Source organism: Chiloscyllium plagiosum, chromosome 21 (assembly GCF_004010195.1).
Source record: "Chiloscyllium plagiosum isolate BGI_BamShark_2017 chromosome 21, ASM401019v2, whole genome shotgun sequence".
Taxonomy (NCBI): domain Eukaryota; kingdom Metazoa; phylum Chordata; class Chondrichthyes; order Orectolobiformes; family Hemiscylliidae; genus Chiloscyllium; species Chiloscyllium plagiosum.
The window spans coordinates 49,280,468-49,303,175 of NC_057730.1; the positions used below are offsets into that span (position 1 = coordinate 49,280,468).

Here is a 22,708-nt window from a genome sequence, read left to right on the forward strand (position 1 = left end):
TGCTTAAGCTAGGACAAATGTTCGGCACAACATCGTGGGCTGAAGGGCCTGTTCTGTGCTGTATTGTTCTATGTTCTAAATACAACTACTAATCTTAAAATGTAAAGCAGAATGTGTGTATAGTAAGAGTTGCCCCTACATTTGGTGAAAGGGAATCCCACCAAAACAAAAAATATTTTTAAAAGTCTTTCTACTATAATCAATGCTTATAGTCTCTGCCGTTTTATCAGTTATGATATGAACATAAGTATTTTGTCTGAAAAGCTGTTTGCTTGCATGTTAGGCTAAAGGCTCATTTTTATTAGGTAATATAGCGCCCTCTTAAGTTCAAGAAAAATATTCTCAAAAAATATTGGAAAATCAAGCGTACTCCCAAATTAAAAAGCTCAAAATTGTTTCTAGTGACCGGATTCTTGTATTCATCCATTTCATTTGACTTTTTTTTGTTTCAGCAGTAGGAAGTGCAGGAGAGTTGACCGGGGGCTGCCGGGAAGGTGAGTCAATGATTTAAAAACTTTACCTTGAGCATCGGGGCCCTCCATCTTTGTTTCAGCAGCAGGAAGAGCAGGAGCATCGACCAGGGGGCTGCCTGGGAAGGTGAGTCACTGATTTTAAAAACTTACCTCGTGAATAGGCGGAGCGCACGCTGAGCAGGAGCAGACACGGGACTGCTGAATAAGTGAAGTAATATATTTGGGTGGTTGCATTACCTGAAACACTACTCAGGTAGTGTCTCCCTCCCCATCCTCCTCCAACCAAAAAAAAAGTTCTGTGCGCCGAATTGGTAAGGTAACCAGTTTTCTTTTATTCTTTATTTTGCTGCAGTCTCTTTGGGAATTTAGAATAGTGGGAATGGCGATTCAGGCAGTTGAATGTTCCTTCTGCAGAATGTGGGAGCTAAAGGTCACCATAAGTGTCCCTGCTGACTTCCTGTGTGGGAAATGTACCCAACTCCAGCTCCTCCAAAACCGCGTTAGGGAACTGGAGCTGGACCTGGATGAACTTCGGATCATTTGGGAGGCAGAGGGGGTGATTGAGAGGAGTTACAAAGGAGGTAGTCACACCTCAGGTGCAAGAAAAAGGTAAATGGGTTACAGTCAGGGGACCGAAAGGAAACCAGCTGGAAGTGCAGGGAACCCCTGTGGCTGTTCCCCTCAATAACAAGTATACAGTTTTGGATACTGGTTGGGTTGGGGGTGGAAACTTAGCAGGGGTAAGCCATGGGGTACAGGTCTCTGGCACAGAGCCTGACCATCTTGCTGAGAAGTGAAGAGGAGAGATGAACAGAGCATTAATTGTTGGGGACTTCAAAGTTAGGGGGTCCAATAGCAGGTTTTGTGGGAATGAGAGAGACTTGCGGTTGGTGTGTTGCCTCCCAAGTGGCAGGGTTAGTGGTATCTCAGATCATGTTTTCAGGATCCTTGAGAGGGAGGGTGAGCAGCCCCAAGTCATGATCCACATAGGCACTAATGACAAAGGTCGGAAAAGGTTAGCATTTATTGGTAGACGGATTGAGATTTTGAGCCATGAGATCATGCTGCAGCTGTACAAAACTCTGGTGTGGCTGCACTTGGAATATTGCATACAGTTCTGGTCACCACGTTATAGGAAGGATGTGGAAGATATTTACTAGGATGTTGCCTGATTTAAAAGGAAAGGCTGAGGGACTTGAAGTTATTTTTATTAGAGAGAAGGTGGTTGAGAGGTGCCTTAATTGAAACATGCAAGATAATCAGAGGGTTAGATAGGGTGAACAGTGAGAGCCTTTTTCCTCAGATGGTGATGGCGAGCATAAGGGGTCATAGCTTTAAACGGAGAGGTGCTAGATAGAGGACAGATGTAGCTTCTTTACTCAGTGGTAAGGGCATGGAATGCCCTGCCTGCAAAAGTAGTAGACTCGCCAACTTTAAGGGCATTTAAATGGGCATTGAATAAGCATACGGATGAAAATGGAATAGTGTAGGATAGATAGGCTTCAGGTTAGTTCCACAGGTCAGCACAACATCGAGGGTCAAAGGGCCTGTTCTGCATTGTAACATTCTATGGTCTATTACCAGCAAGATTTAAAGATGCATTCAATGATGGGAGAATTATCTGGAGACTTGTTTGCTGCCATAACATCCATTTTACTTACCTGGAAGAAAAGGCAGCCATCTTACCACCCACTACTTGTGGAAACTTTAGAAACTATTTTGGAAGCATAAAATATTTTCTCCCTTCCGACCAAAAATAAGATGTGCACATGGTGCTTCAATTATAGGATATTGAGTTTTAGAACTGTTTGTTTCGAAATAAAAGTGACCTTGTTTCTGCAAAAAGCTATTCAAGGTTACTTCAGCTTCAAAGGAATATGCATTACCATAATTCAAACCATCCTGCCTTTAATTACCTTGTAATCTTCAGAACATAAAGTTGAAGGATATGTCTGATGATTTTAATAAGCTATACTTAATTCCAAAGTACATACCAGGAAGCATTGATAATGAACCATTAAACAGCAAAAGATTATAAAGTTAACCAACTTACATGACACTGGAATATGGCACATTGGAATCATCATTGAAGAAAGGATAAAAACAAAAAAAAAAGTTAGTTAGTAAGTACATAGATAGCATGGCATTGCCCAGAATACCAATGGACTGTTTAAATAGGAAGCACACAGAATTAGGAGACACAACAGACTATTAATAATGATACTATGGGAGATCAGCAAAACATATACAGGAAAAGCTGTCATGTGCAAGAGAACCTCATCCAAATCAGTATGTGAAAATATTCCAATGCACAAAACTTTACACAATTATTATGATAGGAAAGAAAAAAAAAATCTGGGGTGCTGGGCTTAAAGCAGCATTAATGCTGCAAAGTAGAACAATATCTAGTGTCAATAATTTCCAATTTAATAGGAATTTACAACTCCCTCAAGATTTCTTGCTCATCACCAAATTTCACCAAAAGGCAGTTTACTCCCATCACACTGGCTTCTCTGAATGACCTGCTTTTCATTCACAAATTAGATTCGCTTGATCAGCGTTAAAAATTATATCAGCCTGGACAGAGTTCGAACCGGAGTCGTAATTTGTATGTGCCACTCAGATTCTGAAGTGGAAGTATTAAGACTGACAGCATCATACATGAAAAAAAACTAAATGGTATCTCATCTCAGACAAATTCAAACATTAGGACATATACTTTTGTTTATTTGTTTTACAACAATCATGTTATTCAAAATTTACTTCAAAATGATCAAAGTTTGGTAATGGTTTGCACCATTAAGTGTGGTAAATTATGTTTTGTAGGTAAAGAACTCAGCAATTAAAAACTTGTCTTGAACAATTCTATTACAAACTTTTAAACTACAACTTTTCTGGTTTCTTTCAATAATAAATCAAATTGAAGAATGTGCAGACATTTTAAATAGTATTAAATAATATTATGAAGAATTTATTTCTATATTTTAACAAATTAAGACCTCGTAGTTAGTAGATTTGTAACTGAACATGCTTAACCAGAGGTATCTTGCATGCACATTCTCCTACTTCAGAAATTCCAGATCAACAGCAAGTAAAGAAAAACTGTTTAACAGTGAGCAAAGAAATTATCCACTCACAGGAAGATAATCACTGAAAACAACATATACCGTAACATGTGGCATACTTGTTAAACTTCATTCACGATTTAGGGTTAACTGATTCAGTTTTGTGTCATTCTGCTACAAGATTGGAGATGCATTTAAAGCATGTTCACAAATAAATTTGTTCTAATGAGACTGCAAATAATTCTGAATTGCAACCAATGCTGCAGGCTTATACAGGAGTATGGAAAAATAAAATTCAACTTCGGTCAATAACATGAAGATTAAAAAGTAAACAAAAACAGAGATCAATAAAAAGTGATATTGACTTAAAAGTGATCAATCGAACTTTAGGAGCAATTTTTAAATTTAATATTGATTAAAAGAAACTCATTTATATGGGGCTCTTCCCAGATTGCATCCATGCGTGCACTACATTTATTAAAACAATTCAAGGTATATTTACCTCCCAGCTTAATGCTTAACATCTAATTTAACTTGGGTGGAAAATTAAACACACAACCACCTACCATCTTGAAATGCACATGCAAGACTTCAGAGGGTTAGATTTTGGCTCAGTTGTGGAGAAAAGGGGTACAAAGAAAGGAAGAGATCGAAGCAATTTTTGGCAAGTCTCTTTAGAAATCATTTTTAACTTTAGTTACCAGGGAAAAAACATAGGATAAAAGTTTCATTCGCAAGGATAAAATCATTCAGACTACTCGCAGGCCATTATGTTAAACATTTTGGGATAGGATGGATGTTTAAAGTAAACATCTTGCTTAGTGCCAAATAAATTTGCTAAAACATTTATAACATCACATGCTTGCTTGTTTTGTTAGGCTGTCAGCACTTTACAAGCACACACTAATGACATTAATATGTATAATGACACATTCTGTACTCACCTTTATACACATTAAGGGTGATTGTCCTGACAGCAATTCTGACCATGCTCTCTGGGTGGTTGAAAAACTTAATGGCCTCAGTGTACAGGGCAAAATCATTAGTGTGCTGGAAATATAGGAAGCATAAAAATTAGCTTGTAAGAGAACTAGGAATTAATTGTTAGATAAAACAATTCTAAAGTGTAATCCTATTTTTCAAGTTTTGTAATACCCTGTGCAACACTGCTGGGAATGTTAGGCATGCCACAGATTGGGCTCTAACACACTGTCCACTTGCAGCAGATAAATTTGTTCCCAATTTCACCTGTACTATCCTATTAATTATAGATCACGCATTACTCCCAAGGTATGAAGATAAAGTAGCAGAACCAAACAACAAAATCCAAACCCTAATACATCCTAATATTAGGTTACAGTGCAACATTACCAGAGATCTGGAACTAGGTCCTTGAACATACTGTTCTGCAAGAAAATAAGTTTTCAACCTCAAATCTGCAAGGACAAATTTTGAGACAGTTACCGTAACTAAAATAAGCAATTTAGGAAACATGTTCTGAATACCGATTAAGTGTAATTTCCAAAGACATGTTTCCAAGAAGTTATCACTGATATGTTTTACAGTTTAATAGTATACAGATTGACATTAGAAATAACTCAAATGATAGAAATTTTCAAATGTTTAAAAATAATTAGGTACATGTTCTAATGGCTTCGGTGATTCACTTTTTAAATTTTAAAAATCCTTTCAATTGTAAGGCCACAAGTCTTAGGAAAGTAGGCCATTCAGCTGATCAAGTCTCTTGCACCAATGAGATCTTGACTGATCTGATGAATGGTCCAATCTATTCTCCTTCCTTTACCCTATAACCCTCGATTCTCTGATTGAATTCATATGCAAGATGATTTTTAAAACCTCAAGATGAATTGTTAGTATGTGCCATACTTCTTGGAGGAAGCTCCAAAGTAATTTTTGACAAATAATTATGTTCATTTTATATTTTACATTACAGGTGCCTAAAGAAAGTGGTATGTAAATGGAGATGTTAGGAATTAACTTGATAGACTTAGTGACCAAACCTAAATAACAAAGAAATAATTATCACAGGCAAGACAACACCTTAAAATGCAAAGATTGTGATGGATGGGCCTTCAGTGCTAAATTGTAAAAAAAGATCCAATGAGAATTCAAAGTTGAGATGAAAAGAATCTAACAGAGAGATAGGTGAGGTGATGATCAGAGTAGTAAAATCTTACACCATTTACGGGCAATTGAATTATGATAACTGACTTCAAAAGTATTGTAATAATAGAAATGCATAGCACTTTTAAAAAAAACAAAAAGCTTACTGCCAACAAGATACACTGACATAATAAAAATTTGCACATGCAGCCTTTACAATGTCGATGTTCCAAAGTTAGCAACACCGTGGAGAGCTGCTAAGTCAGACAAAGTGATTTGACGGAATCACAAAACCAATGGATAAGCCAACCAATGGCACAGTCTTTGTTCTTCCCATCACTACACTGAAAAAAAGAGAGACAAAGCTCGGAAATAATCCTCAGAATATCAAGTAGCAACTGTGGGAAAACAAATAAATATTTCAGATCCAAGGTCCATCCTCAGGACTTGTGCTTTCTTCCTTTACATTTCAAGCATCTTTATTTGTTTCACTATCCACCTGTGTCTCCTGTTAACATCACTTCTGCACTTAAGCACCACCTGGTCATTATCAAAACTATTCCACTTCTTGTCGTAGAATCATACAGCATGGAAACAAACGCATCCATGCTGACCAGGTTTCCCTAACCAAACTAGTCCCACTTAACTGCATTTGGCCCATACCTCTGTAAACCTTTCCTATTCATGTATCTGTCTAAATATCTTAATTATTGTAACTGTACCTGTCTCGATATTTCCTTTGGCTGTTCATTCCATTTGTGAATGACCTTCTGAAAAAAACTGCCCCTTAGGTCCCTTTTAAATCTTTTCTTCTCACCTTGAACCTATTACCTCTAGCTTCAAACTCCCCTACCCTACAGAAAATACCTTTGCTATTCACTTTATCTATACCCCTCCCGATTTTATAATTTCTCTTATTCTGTTCTTTGTTTGAACAAGGAGGTTCATCTCTAGTTATCTTCACAAGTTGAGAAATGGGCTGAAATGTTTCTGGAATGTCTCTGGAATGTCTGCGAAGTATTTGTAATCATTTTGGATTTTAAGCAAAATATCACCTATCCTCTATCATAAACACAGCATGGTGCAGGGAGAAAGAAAGCTAAGAAATTTTACAAAGCACTAATAAAATTTTAAAACACAAAGGTTTGCTTTAGTTTTGTGGGTATATATGCCATTTTTGTGGTTCAGAGCAACAGAGATTAAAATACCAGGTCCTGTCCTGGGTCTATACTAGAATAATGTACCTTTACCCTGGGTGAGGTCTATTTGGCAATCACCATTTTATTGGTTCAATAGACTAAAAAAAAAGTTACAGTTCAAGTCTGATTGGTAACTACTGACCTCTGGTGGAGAAATGTGTATGAGTGCTGTACAAGAGTTTGCTGCAACTTAAATATAACAAATTAATATTGCAACATTTAAAAGGCATTTGGATGGGTATAGAAATAGGAAGGGTTTGGAGGGATATGGGCTGGGTGCTGGCACGTGGGACTAGATTGGGTTGGGATATCTGGTCGGCATGGACGGGTTGGACCGAAGGGTCTGTTTCCATGCTGTACATCTCTATGACCCTATTAAACACGTGTTTGGGTGAAGTACCAGGAAAGCTGAAGATATTGTAGACCATAATTGAGGGTGAACTACTACTTTCCTCAAAAGGAGGGGAGCAAAGGGAAAACAAATAATTGTTGGAATGAAAGTGTGTGATTTAAAAAAAAAACACATCACATCTCATAGATGAATGAATCAATACACTGCATGCCGGTCTGAGCACATTTAATCTTGATACCTCTCAGTTATAATGGGATTAAACTCAATCTTCTGGCTTTTGAAAATTTTATGTATGAATCAGTAAACAGCACACACCTTACACGTGAATATAAGTGAAACAGGGCAGCACACTGGTGTATCAATTGCCATGCCAGGAAATACACGGAAAGCAATTTTGAATCTCTCTCAAGACAGCAGTTGGGTAGTCATGTTGAGGTTGTACAGGACATTGGTGAGGCCTCTTCTAGAATACGGTGTCCAGTTCTGGTCGCCCGGTTATAGGAAGGATATTATTAAGCTGGAAAGGGTTCAGAAGAGATTTACCAGGATGTTGCCTGGTATGCTATGTTTGAGTTATAAAGACAGGCTGGATAGGGTGGGGCTTTTCACTGGAGCAAAGGAGGTTGACAGGTGGCCTTATAAAAAAGTTTAAAAAATAATGAAGAGTATAGATGGGGTTAATGGTAGGTGTCTTTTGCCTAGCATGGAGGATTTTAAGACTAAGGGGCAGATTTTTCAGGTGAGAGGAAAGAAATTTTAAAAAGACATGACGGCAAATTTTTTTTACATAGAGCGTGGTTTGCTGTGGAATAAATATCCTCAGGAAGTGGTGAATATGGGCACAATTATAAGGTTTAAAAGACATTTGGATATGGATCAGGAGCAGGCAGGTGGGACTAGTTTAGTTTGGGATTATGTTCAGCATGGACTCATTGGACCGAAGGGTCTGTTTCGGTGCTGTATGGTGCTATGACTACTAGATGATTCATCAAGGAAGGGGAAAGCAGAAGAAAAATGGGTACCAAACAAAAAATTAAATATTTTCCAAAAGGAAGGGGTCAAAGAGGAATAGAACAACATTTCAAAAATTCATCCCAACGGTCCTCAATTTTCTGCAGTAATAAAATAGCACTTGACATTTGAGAAGGTGATTGGATGTGTGGGTATTGAAAGGAGCTAAGGATAGAGAACTACCAGTATGTTGTACACAAAGATTAAATTCATCTTACAACAAAAACCTAATATCAATCATTATCGTCTGATTAGCAAAGTACATATTTGGAGACTAACAGCAATGCTAGTGCCACATGTGAAATTGATGATGCATTTTTCTTTTAACAATTTCAGGTGATTTCTGCTTGACAGGACAATTTACTTCACACTTCATACGCCAAATGGCCTGCATCCACACTGCAGGGATTCTATGTTGAAAATAAATCAACCTTTTATATTATTTAGCTAGACCATCATTTAACCATTCCCTGCACTAGGAATAGCAAGACTTTTCAAAAAATTAAATAATGACTGATTTATATTTCTATTTTCATTCCTGAAAATCGACTTGAATCTTTTTTAAAAAAAAAAATGGTTACTTGAATCAAAAGGTAACAGCAACTGAGTTTGGGATGTTGAGTAGACATCTCAATGCCACTAGGAGCTAGACAGGGGACGAAACGTTTGCAACAAAAACTTCCAGCTCGGCGAACAGAACCACAGCATGCTGTGCTTTTCCAGCAACACACTCTCAACGAGCAGTGCCAGGCAACACATTAAAATCACTTTTTTGCTCACAGGCCTACTGTAGGATTTCCTAATTCTCGCCATACATTAGAGAGAGTAACCAAGCAGGTCACTTCAACGCAAGTAGGGAAAGAGGGAAAACACTTCGAATTATGGACATGGGTCACCTCAAAACACAGCCTTCCTGAATAGATAAAAAGAAGTAATGTCAGACTCCTCAGAACAAATTATGCATCTAGAAAGGGAAATTTGTATGAAAGATAGCAAAGCATGTTTATCTTAAATCAGAATTACCTTTCTAATGCTAACAAAAATAGCTGGAATCTTATTTCTGAGTTCCATGAAAATTAACGATAACATTTATAAAGTTTTTCACTGACAGTTATCGTCACACTTCAAAACAGGACACTATCCTTATCGAGTTGAGCTATACAAGGAACGTACCCACATTTCAGTTCTATAACTGATCAAAAGTTTAAATATTAGTCCTGTGTATCAGAAAACCTTATTACCATTTTAGTTATCAGGAAGGTTTGGAAAACAACATAATTAAACTTTACTCTTTCACTGATGAAAGGGGCCAGAAGCTAAATAAGGACAACCCTAGGAAATATACAACACTTGCAGCATGTATTACATACATCATAAGCCAAAACAGTAAAGTCACCTTGAAAACAAGTTTTCATTCGCACTTAAGGCTGAAACCAGTTTTTAAATAAAAATTCCATGTTGGCTCTCACCTCATTGTAGAAAAAATGCACCGTCTGATTGTTAAGTTTAAGGGAAAGTGTCTTCAGGAAGGATATGTAATAAGCCATAATTTCTTCATCAGAGAAGTCAAACTTGTGCACGATGATAGAGTTTACATGGTTATTAGACAACAGATAATCTGTAGAAGAAGAATGATAACACTGTAACAAGTTTGAAAAATTAGACTTATCAGCCAATAGAAATCCTTGAAACATGACAATACGATTGAATTTTATATTCCATTTGGGAGTAGGAGAACGAGGAAATGGTTGGTTAAAGAGCAACGACAAGTGCACAAAAGCACAGCTGGCTAGAACGAACTGGCAAATTAGGTGAGGGCATAGATTAATTGTGATGCAGTGGCAGATATTTAAAGGGGCTACTTCAGAATATGCAAAACATATGCATTCCAATGAAAGGGGAAGAAATACAAGAGGAGGACCCACCTTTTGTGATTAACTTAAAGAAAGTTAAAAGATTAATCAAAATTATGGAATAGGGTATTAAAAAAGGTGGCAATTCAGAAGATTCGCCAGAGAATAAGGGACAAAGAATGACTAAACTATTAACTGAGTCAAAAAGATATCAGCAGATGCCAAGTTTCTTTAAATATTTAGACAAGGAGAGTTGGTCCTATAGAAAGTGAGTCTGGAGAATTGATAATAGAAAGTAATGAGATGGCAGATCGGGAATTTTGTCGGTCTTCATAGATGACACAAGTAACACCTCAGAAATAGCTGTAAATTAAGAAAAAGGAGGAGGGAAGAACATGAAATAATTACAATCACCAAAGAAGTGGTATTGAGTGAATTATAGAGATTGTAAGGTCTACAGCATGGAAATAGGCCCTTTGGCCCAACGTGTCCATGCTGCCCAGTTTTCACAATTAAACTAGTCCGACTTGAATTGTTGGAATTACAGGCCAACAAGTTTCCAGACCCTGGTCTTCATCCCAGGGCTTTAAATGAAATTGCTAATAACATGGAAGCATTTAAAAAAGGCTCAGGAGTAGGCCATTCAAGCATGCACTACCATTCAATATCATCATGGCTGATCATGCATATCCCTTGATCCCTTTAGCTGCAAGAGCAACATCCAGCTCCCCCTTGAATGTACCTAATGAACTGGCCCCAACAGCTTCCTGTGGGAGAGAATTCCACAGGTTCACAACTCTCTCAGTAAAGAAATTCTTCCTCCTCTCAGTACTGAATGGCTTACCCTTTATTCTTAAGCAGTGACCCCTTGTTCTGGACTCACCCAACATTGGATCATCCTTCTTGCATCTAGCCTGTCCAATCCCATCAGGATTTTATATGTTTCCATGAGATTTCCCCCCTCATTCCTCTAAATTCCAGCAAATACAAGTCCAGTCAATCCAGTCTTTCCTCTTATGTCAGTCCTGCCATCCCAGGAATCAGTCTGGTGAACCTTCGGGGCTCCCTCAATAGCAAGAATGTCCTGCCTCAGAATACGAGACCAAAACTGCACACAATATTCAAGGCGTGGCCTCACTAAGTCCCTGTATAACTGCAGCATGACATCCTTACTCTGACAGTCAAATCTTCTTGCAATGAAGGAGAGCATAATAAGGAGGTTAACACACTGGTTTTCATTTTCCCTGATTCTACAGATTCAGGGAAGGCTCTATTACATTGGAACTTAGTGAACAGAACAACTTTATTCAAAAAGAAAAACGAGGAAGACAGCAAGCAGGAATCTGCAAACCAGTTATCATCTATAGGAGATGGTAAACTATTGGAATAACTAAATAAGTCCAAAGTATCAGGCAGATCAACATGGTTTTGAGAAAGGGAAATCATTGAACCAAATGTATTAGAGCGTTTTCTAGGATCCTATGGATAAAGGGGAACTTGAGGATGCACTGTACTTAGATTTCCAGAAGACATTCGATAAATGAGCCACATCAAAAGATTACTGCAAAAAAAAAAAAAGGCTCATGATGTAGGGTGTACCATAGTAGCATGGATTGATGATTGGGTAGTTAACGGCAAACTGAAAATGTGTTGCTGGAAAAGCGCAGGTCAGGCAGCATCCAAGGAACAGGAGAATCGACGTTTTGGGCATAAGCCCTTCTTCAGGAAGCTGCAAATCCTCTTGCAAGGATGCCTTCCTTGAAGAACTGCGAATCCTCTTGCAAGGATGCCTTCCTTGAAGAAGCGCGAATCCTCCTTGCAAGGATGCCTTCCTTGAAGAAGCTATTTTCCTCCCTCTACATTGATCTCCAGCATCTGCAGTCCTCACTTTCTCCTAGTTAACTGCAAACATCAAGCAAAATGGGTTTGTTTCTGACTGGCAAAATGTACTGTTGGCGTGCCACAGGGATCATACTGGGGCTTCAACTTTTCATAATTCATAAATATTGAATGAAGATACCAAAAAGTATCATTGTTAGATTTGCTGATGTACCAAGGTAGGTAGAAAAGTAGTTTGTAAAGGGAATATTCAGAGGGTACAAAAATATATAGATCGATTAAGTGAATGAACAAAGTTCTGTCATATCGAGTATAATCATTTGTGAACAGGTGAAAGTGTCCATCCTGGCAGAAAGAATAGAAAGGCATATTGTGCAAGTGGTGAGAGCTTACAGAGCTTGGAGATGCTGACAGATCTAGGTGTCCTAGTGCACAAATCCCCTCCCAACTCCCCTCCTCCAAGTCCCTCCTCCCTACCTTTTATCTTAGCCTGCTTGGCACACCCTCCTCATTCCTGAAGAAGGGCTTATGCCTGAAACATCGATTCTCCTGTTCCTTTGATGCTACGCTTTTCCAGCAACAAGCTCTGATCTCCAGCATCTGCAGTCCTCACTTTTTCCTAGTTGATTTTAACCTACTGCGAATCCTCTTGCAAGGATGCCTTCCTTGAAGAACTGCGAATCCTCTTGCAAGGATGCCTTCCTTGAAGAACTGCGAATCCTCTTGCAAGGATGCCTTCCTTGAAGAACTGCGAATCCTCTTGCAAGGATGCCTTCCTTGAAGAAGCGCGAATCCTCCTTGCAAGGATGCCTTCCTTGAAGAAGCGCGAATCCTCCTTGCAAGGATGCCTTCCTTGAAGAAGCGCGAATCCTCCTTGCAAGGATGCCTTCCTTGAAGAAGCTCTCCTCCTCCCTCTACAAGGATCTCAGTGAGTCCCTCTCTCACTGCACCCCCCCCCAGGTCATCTCCTCTGCCCTGAAGCTCTTCAGCCACGTCCTCAAACAGACTCGCTACCACAGCCACATCTTCCTCAGCACCTGTCCTCACCCCCTCTCCAGCCTATCACCCTCACCTTAACCTCCTTCCACCTATGGTATTGCCAACACCTCTCCCCCAAGTCCCTCCTCCCTACCTTTTCTCTTAGCCTGTTTGGCACACCATCCTCATTCCTGAAGAAGGCCTTATGCCCGAAACGTCGATTCTCCTGTTCCTTTGATGCTGCCTGACCTGCTGCGCTTTTCCAGCAACACATTTTAAGCACTTTTTCCACAAATCATAAAAGGCTAATATATGTGTACATCCAGTAATAAGGAAAGCTAACGATGTTCCTTTTAACCGCGTGGGGAACGGAATACAAAAGTAGGGAAGTTAGCCTTGTGTTATATAAGGCACAACAAAAACCACATCTGGAGAGTTGTGTGCAGTATTTGTTTCCTTATTTTAAAGTGGGGTGTAACTCAATGGAACCAGTACAGAAGATGGTTTCAAAGTTGTCTAAGTGTGCTGTCCTATGAGGAAACCTAAGCTAGTATCTGCTAGAATTTATGAGAGGTGTCAGGATGGAGACACACAAGGTCTTGAAGGGTCTCAGAGGGAAAGTGGAGGGCATATTTCATCTCACGGAACAATCTAGAATTAGTGGTTACTGTTTCAAAACAAAAGGGACCACATGTGTAAGATAGAGATGAAGCAAACCTTTTCCCTCTCATCGTTGAATCTTTGGAACTCACTTCTTCAAAGTGGCAGTGGGTGCAGAGCTTTTGAGCATTTTTAAAGAAAGATGTTGTGAAACTTTAAAGAGTTCAGAAAAGACTTAAAAAGGACGTTGCCAGGTTTGGAGGGTTTCAGCTATAGGGAGAAGCTGAATAGTCTGGGGCTGTTTTCCCTGGAACGTTGGAGGCTGAGGAGTGACCTTATAAAGGTTTATAAAATCGTGAGGGGCATGGTTAGGGTAAATAAACAAGGTCTTTTTCTGGGGTAGGGGAGCCCAGAATTAGAGGGCACATGTTTAGGATAAGTGGGGAAACATTTAAAAGGGATGTAAAGAGCAACTTTTTCTCACAAAGGGTGGTGCGTGTATGGAATGAGCTGCCACAGGAAGTGGTAGAAGCTGGTACAATTACAACATTTAAAAGGCATCAGGATGGGTGTATGAATAGGAATGGTTTACAGAGATAAGGGCCAAATGCTAGCTAATGGGACTAGATCAGGTTAGGATATCTGGTTGGCATGGATGAATTGGACCGAAAGGTATGTTTCCGTGCTGTACATCTCTATGACTCAATGAATAGATTGAATAGATTCTTGGTAAGAAAGAGGGTGAGAGATTATCAGGAGTAGGTGGGAGGTTTTATTACAATTAAATCAGCCATGAGGGGCCGAATGGTCAACACTTGCCCCTTAGTCACATGTTTTTATGCGTCTCATGGCAGCACAGCACAAAGCATTTTGGCTCAGGTTAGAAAGAAACATGAAGATTTAAATGTAAATAAGCAATTGCATTAAAAGTTGATATGTCCACCACAACTTGTGTTTTTTTTCTAATGCAGAGATACAGAAATCTTTTGAATAAAAGCCATTGTTGATAAAACAGAAGTCCAACTATAACACAAGTTGCTTTCTTTGTCCAGTTCAAAATTAACAAGGTTGCTTAAACATCTTTTAACGCTTCTCCCCACACATTTGCAAAGTAGTTTATTTTGCATTAAAAAAAACAAAAATTTGGTGATTGAGTCACCATAGCAAAAGGGACAAGGTTGAAAGATTACCAATGTAAAGGAGAAAACACATTGATGCTCTGATATGCCACATCCCAGAAGATTCTTATGTCAAACTACATAACTTGCTTAGAGTGCAATGTACTCAGCACACCATCTGACTGCAGTTTTTTTTTTAAGGAAACTAAATTTGAGAAACAGTTTTTTTTTGAGAAAGCATTTTATGATAAGGACAGACACTGTTGCAGGGAAATGTTTGTTTCTAAATGTTCCTTTTTTTAAAAAAAATCCAAATACACGATTTACCACCATGGATCTCCATTCTCCATTAATACATGTTGACATTTGAATAACATTAGAGAACCTTTATCCAGACTTTCCCCTACTGATGAAAATTGCCAGACTCCAACTAACTCTTCCATAGAGTGGTGTGGAGTAGATTTGAACAGTGTAGTTTATTCTTTTCTATAATTAACAGATATAGAAGTTCAAAAGTGCCAGGGAGATACTGAGGCAGAGGCACAGACAGATCAGAAAGACAGCGAGGATGAAGCCAAAGAGAAAGGTACTTAGATGGGTATATGAATAGGAAGGGTTTGGAGGGATATGGGCTGGCTGCTGGCAGGTGGGACTAGATGGAGTTGGGATTTCTGGTCGGCATGGACGGTTTGGACCGAAGGGTCTGTTTCCATGCTGTACATCTCTATAACTCTATGATGAAAAGCCAACCTGAAACATTAACTTACGTAAGTTAAAAATCACACCACAGCATTCCTATTGGACTATAACCTGGTGTTGTGTGATTTTTAATTTTGTTCACCCCAACACCGACATTTCCAAATTATTACATACTTAACATTAACTCTTTCTCTACAGATATAGTCCGACCTGCCATGCATTTCCAGCACTTTCTGTTTGTATTTATTAAGCCAGGAAATGAATGCTTTCTTCATGTAATTTTATTTCAACTTTAAAAAACCTTCAGTTTTGAAGCAGACCGATCTCATCTCTGATCATCGAGAGGTCAGTACTAATCCATGTCTAAGATAAACAAACTATATCACAGAAGTGAGGCGATAACATGAAAAACACACAAAAGGGCAGATTATTTCTTGGTTCTAGTTTGATTTTTTTTTAAATGTGCCTTTCAAATCAAAAACAAACACTTATTTGATGGAAAACACAAGGGGGAGTGGAAGAAGAAATTGCTCATTTAAGAATGAGGAGCCCTCAGTTTTTTGACACTGTGGGGTTTTGGGTAAGAGAGTGGGAACGATGAGCTAAGTAATGGAAGTAAAAGATATAGGAGCAACTGAGTCACTCAGAGGACAAAAGACTAGGTCAATGAGTACAATATCCTAACCCCAACCTCCTCATACCTCTTGATCCCTTTAGTCACAAGAGTTAAATCTGCCTCCTTCTTGAAAAAGTTTTGACCTGAACTATTTGAGGCACAGGCTCACTATTCTGAGTGAAGAGCTTTCTGCTCATTTCAGTCCTAAGAGGTTAATCATTTATGCTTATACTATGACCCCCTAGTTCTGGGCTCCACCACCATCAGGAACATCCTTCCTTCCAGTTAGAACTTTATAGGTTTCTGAGATTCCCCCACCTCTCCTCATTTACCTAAACTCCTATGAACATAATCCTAACTGACTCAATCCCTCCTCATTCCTGACATCCCAGGAATCAATTTGGTAAACCTTTGCTACATTATGGTTAGAACACACATCCTTGGATAATTCGACCAAAACTGAACAATATTCTAGATATGGCCTCAACAGTGATGTGTATGATTGCAGCAAGACATCCTTGCTCCTTTACTTGAATCCTCAGTATGAAGGCCTACATACAGTTGGTCTTCTTTACCGCCTGCTGCACCTACGAGCTTACTTTTGGCGACTGGTGCATGAGGACACAGGTCCCACTGAATATTCCCCTCTTCCATTTTAGAGCCATTCAGGTAATAATCTGCCTTCCTATTTTCACTACCGAAGTGGATAACTTCATATTCATGCACATTATACTGCATGTGCCATGCACTTACCCACTTACTCAGCCTGTCCAAATCACACTACAACAACTCAGCATCCTTCTCACAGCTCATTATTTCCAGCGGATGCACAAGTGATTGGTTGTTGGGGATACAGTAGAGACCTCTTTTTTCTCCCCATATTCACAATTCCATAAGCAGCCGGTAGCCACTGGTGGCTTCCTTCCCTACCACAATATCCTCAATTTCCCAGCCAAAAAGAAAGAGAACAGCAAAGCACAGAAAGAAACAGAAACAAAGGGGGAAGAGCTCAGTACCGGCCAACAACATCCGCCAGCGTGACTATACTGAATGAATTATCACAGACAAAATGAAGGGAAACCATGCAGTTATTTTCAAGAGTCAACAGCCAGCATGTACAAGGAGTTCCTGGAGACAGTGATTCCTTCACTACTAAGATTAGTGGTCAAACAAGAGAAAGTGACAAGGTTCACAAGTGGAACAAAAGTAATGGGCAGCACGGTGACCTCACAGCGCCAGAGATCTGGGTTCAATTCCCGCTTCAGGCAACTGTGTGTGGAGTTTGCACATTCTCCCAGTGTCTGCATGGGTTTCCTCCTGGTGCTCCGGTTTCCTCCCACAATCCAAAGATGTGCAGGTCAGGTGAATTGGCAATGCTAAATTGCCGATAGTGTTAGGTGAAGGAGTAAACGTAGGGGAATGTGTCTGGGTGAGTTGCTGTGGACTTGTTGGGCCGAAGGGCCTGTTTCCACACTAAGTAATCTAATCTAATCCAATTGTCCTTCTTTGCTGAACGTATTAATGCATTGAGAAAAATAGTCTATGCAACATTTAGTGTGCTCACAGAAAGGCAGAACAACTGAAAATGCAATTTTAAAAAATTACAAAAGAATATATACTTACACAAAGAGGTCTCATGGCTAATATTTTCAAATAGGATATTGATGGTCTGAAGCAGCTGTACACAAACATAGCGTCCGGATCTCTGGCGCAATATATTTAAGAAGAAAACAAACATGTTTTTCTCCAAGAAAAAGCTGAAACAAAATTTGTTTTCATTAGCATTCAAGTACAATGTAATTAGCTATTTTACACAGAGGCAGGTTATCAATGCAAGTCTATTTTTACTCCCAGTCCAATCCTAAATCCCATCCTGTCATCCCAACTGCCACCTTATCTCTAACATCATGACAGGTCCAGAAACATCTTGCACAAAGATTGCGACCATCCATCTTTCTCCTGTTCTCATTCCTCCCACAATGCAAAACATTGTTTCCTAGACCCGAACTTCAGTTTTGAAAGAATGGGAGAGAAACTGAGTTCTCACCACCACTTCTGAAGAGGCCACCTGTTGTCCTTGCAAACTGGAATCCCATCAACATCTCTTATTTTTTCCAAATTCTTGAACATAATACCACTTTCCAAATCCATCCCCATCTTTCTCAAACTCAGTGTTTGAATCTGTCTAATTAGATTACTTACAGTGTGGAAACAGGCCCTTCGGCCCAACAAGTCCACACCGACCCGCCGAAGCGTAACCCACCCAGACCCATTCTCCTACATTTACCCCTTCACCTAACACTACGGGCAATTTAGCATGGCCAATTCACCTAACCCCTGCACATTTTTTTTGGATTGTGGGAGGAAACCGGAGCACCCGGAGGAAACCCACGCAGACATGGGGAGAATGTGCAAACTCCACACAGAGAGTCGCCTGAGGCGGGAATTGAACCCGGATCTCTGGCGCTGTGAAGCAGCAGTGCTAACCACTGTGCTACCGTGCCGCCCACTAATCAGGTTTCCATTCCTGACACCATAACAACATTTGGTTTAAATCATAAAAGTACATCCAACTATGACTGTGACCACAATGTACTATTCCCTTCACAGCTTTTCACCTAGGTGGTCACACAATCCTCTTCCAATCTTCACATTCAAATGTCCTTCACAGTGGCTCTGCAAAGCCTGATTCAATTCTTAATTATCAGATCATGTTCAGAATATCAGCAACATCAGATTCCTTTCCCCACACACAGCTATTACTTTACCTTAAGACCCTCAATAGTCCATCAGTGAACACCTCTTACAAACAATATCCAACCCTATGATAACATAATCTAAATATATGTAGATAATTTCCTATGTGCACAATGAAGACACACAGCTTTACTTCTCCGTCAACTTGTTCAGGATTTGTTATGGTAGACTGACTGTCAGACATTCATAGATGAGATGTTAAAAACTGAGAGGACTGAAATAATTTCCTTCAACCCTGACAAATCTTTTCTCCCCACTACCACGTTCACCATCCTTCTCAGCACCATTTCTAGCTAAACCAGGATGCTCACAAATTACCTGTGTTTCAATCATCCTTCAGCTGAGCTCTCAATCCATACTTTCTCCATCATAAAGAGCTACTTTCACTTGTTACACTTTCCAATTCCACTCCTACCTTAACACATCTACAGCTGAAAACATCAATGCACTTGTGACCTTCATGTATAACTATTTCAATGCGTCCATAATGAGTCATCCATCCTTCACAATGTACACATGAACCACACTCTGCTATACAAGAGAAGGTCCCATTCACCCACAATGGTTCAGTCAAGGCATCAAATGTCTTAAAATTTTATTCAAATCCAGTTAATTAAAAGACAATATATAAATTCAAGCTACTACTGTTTGTGATGATTAAAAATTAGGAGTCATTGCAGAACAGTGTTAACTTGATAGTGCTATATTGCTTGGCATTTTATCATCCAACCATCAAGAGGAAAAAAAAAATGGAATCTCTACTGCCATAGAAATAGCATATGATATTTGTCAAAGCTTCCATGTCTGATAACCCAATGCACACATTGTCTAATGCACTTGTGTAGAAAAGATGGATGTTTGTGAACAGATAGGTTTTGTATACAAACTGGAACAAAATTTCTATAATGAGCAACTTCATCCCATGTTCCTGTTCTCCTGTTCATTCACAGGAGTAGGAATCACACTGGACCAGCAGTTATGACCCAATCCCAGTTGCCTTTGCAAAGTGCTAGTGAGCCACCTTTTAGATTCACTGTTATAGAGTCATAGAGATGTACAGCATGGAAACAGACCCTTCGGTCCTATGCCAACCAGATATCCTAAATTAATCTAGCCCCATTTGCCAGCATTTGGCCCATATCCCTCTCAACCCTTTCTATTCATATCCCCATCCAGGTGTATTTTAAATGTTTAATTGTACCAGCCTCCACCACTTCCTCTGGCAACTCATTCCAAACATATGTCAACATGCATGCAAATCTTTTCTGAACCCTTTCAAGTTTCACAGCATCCTTCCTATTGGAGGGAGACCAGAATTGCACACAATATTCCAAAAATGGCATAACCAATGTTCTCTACAGCCACAACATGACCTCTCAACTCCTATACTCAGTGCTCTGACCAATAAAGGAAAGCATACAAAGTGCCTTCTTCACTATCCTATCTACCCGACACTCTACTTTCAAGGAACTATGAACCTGCATTCCAAGGTCTCTTTGTTCAGCAACATTCCCCAGGACCTTACCATTAAGCGTATAAGTCCTATCCTGATTTGCCTTTCCAAAATGCAGCGTCTCACATTTATCTAAATTAAACTCAACTCCTCAGCGCACTGGCCCATCTGATTAAAATCTTGTTGTAATCAGAAGTAACTTTCTTCACTGTCCACTACACCTCCAAATTTGGTGTTATCTGCAAGCTTACTAACCATACCTATGTTCACATCCAAATCATTTATACAAATGACAAAAAGCAGTGGACTCAGCACCAATCCTTGCAGCATACCATTGGTCACAGGCCTCCAGTCTGAAAAGCAATGAAGGAACTTGCAACATTTAAACCTAGCATGAAATGAGGAAAAGCCAGTAAATTGCTAAGTCAGGATGAGTCACTTGGAAGGGAACTTGCAGATGGTCATGTTGTCAGGAGCCTGCTGCCCTTATCCGTCTATGTGGTAGAAGATGTTGTTGTACGACCCCGGCAAGTTGTTGCGGTATGTCTAGCAGATTGTAGCCAGTGCTATCACTGTGTACAGAATTTCTCAGAATTGTGACAGTGAAGAATGAACATTGTTTGACCTACCGTGTCAGCACTGGATCAGAATGGGCTTGGTGCCATACTCCTGCTTCTCTCCATAATCCTAAATATTGTTCCTATTTAAATAGTCATTTAATCCCCTCTAACGCCTCAGCTGGACCTCCAACACATCCAGGCAGTGCAATCAAGACCAACTATTCATTCTGTGAAAAGCTTTTTTTAAAAAAAAAATCACATTTGTTTCTTTCGCAAATTACCTGCAACCCTTTCATTTGTCACCCTTTTAAATGAGGGAAGTTTTTTTTCCCCATTTATTCTGTTCAGTCCCCTCATGATTTTGAAATCTACCAAAATGCATTTTAGCATTCTTCTTCTCAAGAACAATTCGAACTTGTCCAATCTTTCCTCTTAACTGAAGTGTTTCATCCTTGGAACCATTCCTGTAAACCTTTACTGCACTCTCCACAATGTGTTTACATTCTTCTTAAAAGGGAGGCATCCTGAATGATACACAGTAACCCAGCTGACGTACAGCTGGTGTTTTATTGGAGTATACCTTCCTCTGCTCCTGTACTCCATTCCCCTGTTAATAAAGCCAAGAATACATTTTATTAACTGCTTGCAAGAAGTGCCTTGCCACCTTTGCTGTTTTATGCACAGATACACCTAGGTCTCTCTATTCCCACACATTCTTTAGCATAACATCACTTATACTTGTTCTTTCCACTAAAATGTCTCACCTTACACTTCTCCATACTTAATTTAATGTTTTACCAACCTGTCCAATTCACTGATTTTTCAAAATCTTTGTAATATATACTGCTCTCCTCATAACATTAATTCTCCAAGTTTTATACCATCAGCAAACTTGCAAACTGTTCCCTGCGCACCAAGATCTAGGTGATTAATACATAATCAGAAAAAGTAAGGGTCCCAGAACGGAGGCCTGGGGAACTCCAATACTAACATTCCTTTAGCATGAAAATATTAATTAATCTTTGCTCTTTGTTTTCAACCTCAAGCCAATTTTGCATCCATGTTTCTATTTCTAGAAAGAAAAACCTCTAAGACTGGAAAGTGGTACGTCTGACTAATTTTCAAAATGAAACTTCAAAATTTAGGTCAAACAACTAATATCTCCAAATATTACCTTACATTTACAAACGTTCTCCCCATCTGGGATCCCATTTATGCCACAAACTATACATTTTCTCAAGTCAGTTGTGTGGCACTGTGTTGAATGCCTTTTGGAAATTCATCGAGGAGAAAGTGAGGACTGCAGATGCTGGAGATCGTTGCTGGAAAAGTGCAGCAGGTCAGGCAGCATCCAAGGAACAGGAGAAGGGATTCCTGAAGAAGGGCTTATGCCCAAAACGTCGATTCTCCTGTTCCTTGACCTGCTGCGCTTTTCCAGCAACACATTTTCAGTTTTGGAAATTCATGTACATTTAATTCTATCCCTCATCTTTTCAAGAAGCTTCCCCATCACTAAAGTGAAACTGACTGGTCTGCAATTGCTAAGCTTATCCTTAACCTTTTTTTGAACAAGAATGTTACATTTGAAATTCTATGACACTCCCAGAGTCTGGGGAAAATTGAAAAAGATTATTTCCTGCCATTTCAATTCACTATCTTCAAATGCATTTCACCTAGTTTGGAGGTCTGGCTAATTTTAAGGATTGACAGTATTTCTGATACCTTATCTTCAATGTCAAACTTTCGAATAATTGAGTTTTCTCATCTATCACCATGGCACAAGCAAAATCACTGATGGTCGAAGGAGTGAATGTTTAATGGTGGTAGATTGGGTGCCAGTCAAGTGAATTGCTTGGTCATGGTGTGGAGCTTCCTTGACGTTATTGGAACAGCAGAATATATTCCATTACGCTGCTGAATTGTGCCTTGTAGGAGTTGTAAAGGCTGTGTGGAGTCTAGAGGCAAGGTGCTCACAATGTTTAACCTCTGAGTTGCTCATGCAGTCACAATT

General features: G+C 39.4%; 1 protein-coding gene across 1 annotated transcript in view; it reads right to left on the reverse strand.

Moving 5' to 3' along the window:
* clec16a (C-type lectin domain containing 16A) overlaps nucleotides 1-22,708 on the reverse strand; it is a 269,823-nt gene that overhangs the window by 242,133 nt on the left and 4,982 nt on the right. Inside the window, exons 3-6 of the mRNA XM_043711087.1 lie at nucleotides 17,551-17,684; nucleotides 9,694-9,842; nucleotides 4,483-4,588; nucleotides 2,527-2,532 (exon numbers count right to left, since the gene is read on the reverse strand). Of these exons, the coding sequence (XP_043567022.1) occupies nucleotides 2,527-2,532; nucleotides 4,483-4,588; nucleotides 9,694-9,842; nucleotides 17,551-17,684 (395 nt within the window). The remainder of the gene's footprint in view (nucleotides 1-2,526; nucleotides 2,533-4,482; nucleotides 4,589-9,693; nucleotides 9,843-17,550; nucleotides 17,685-22,708) is intronic.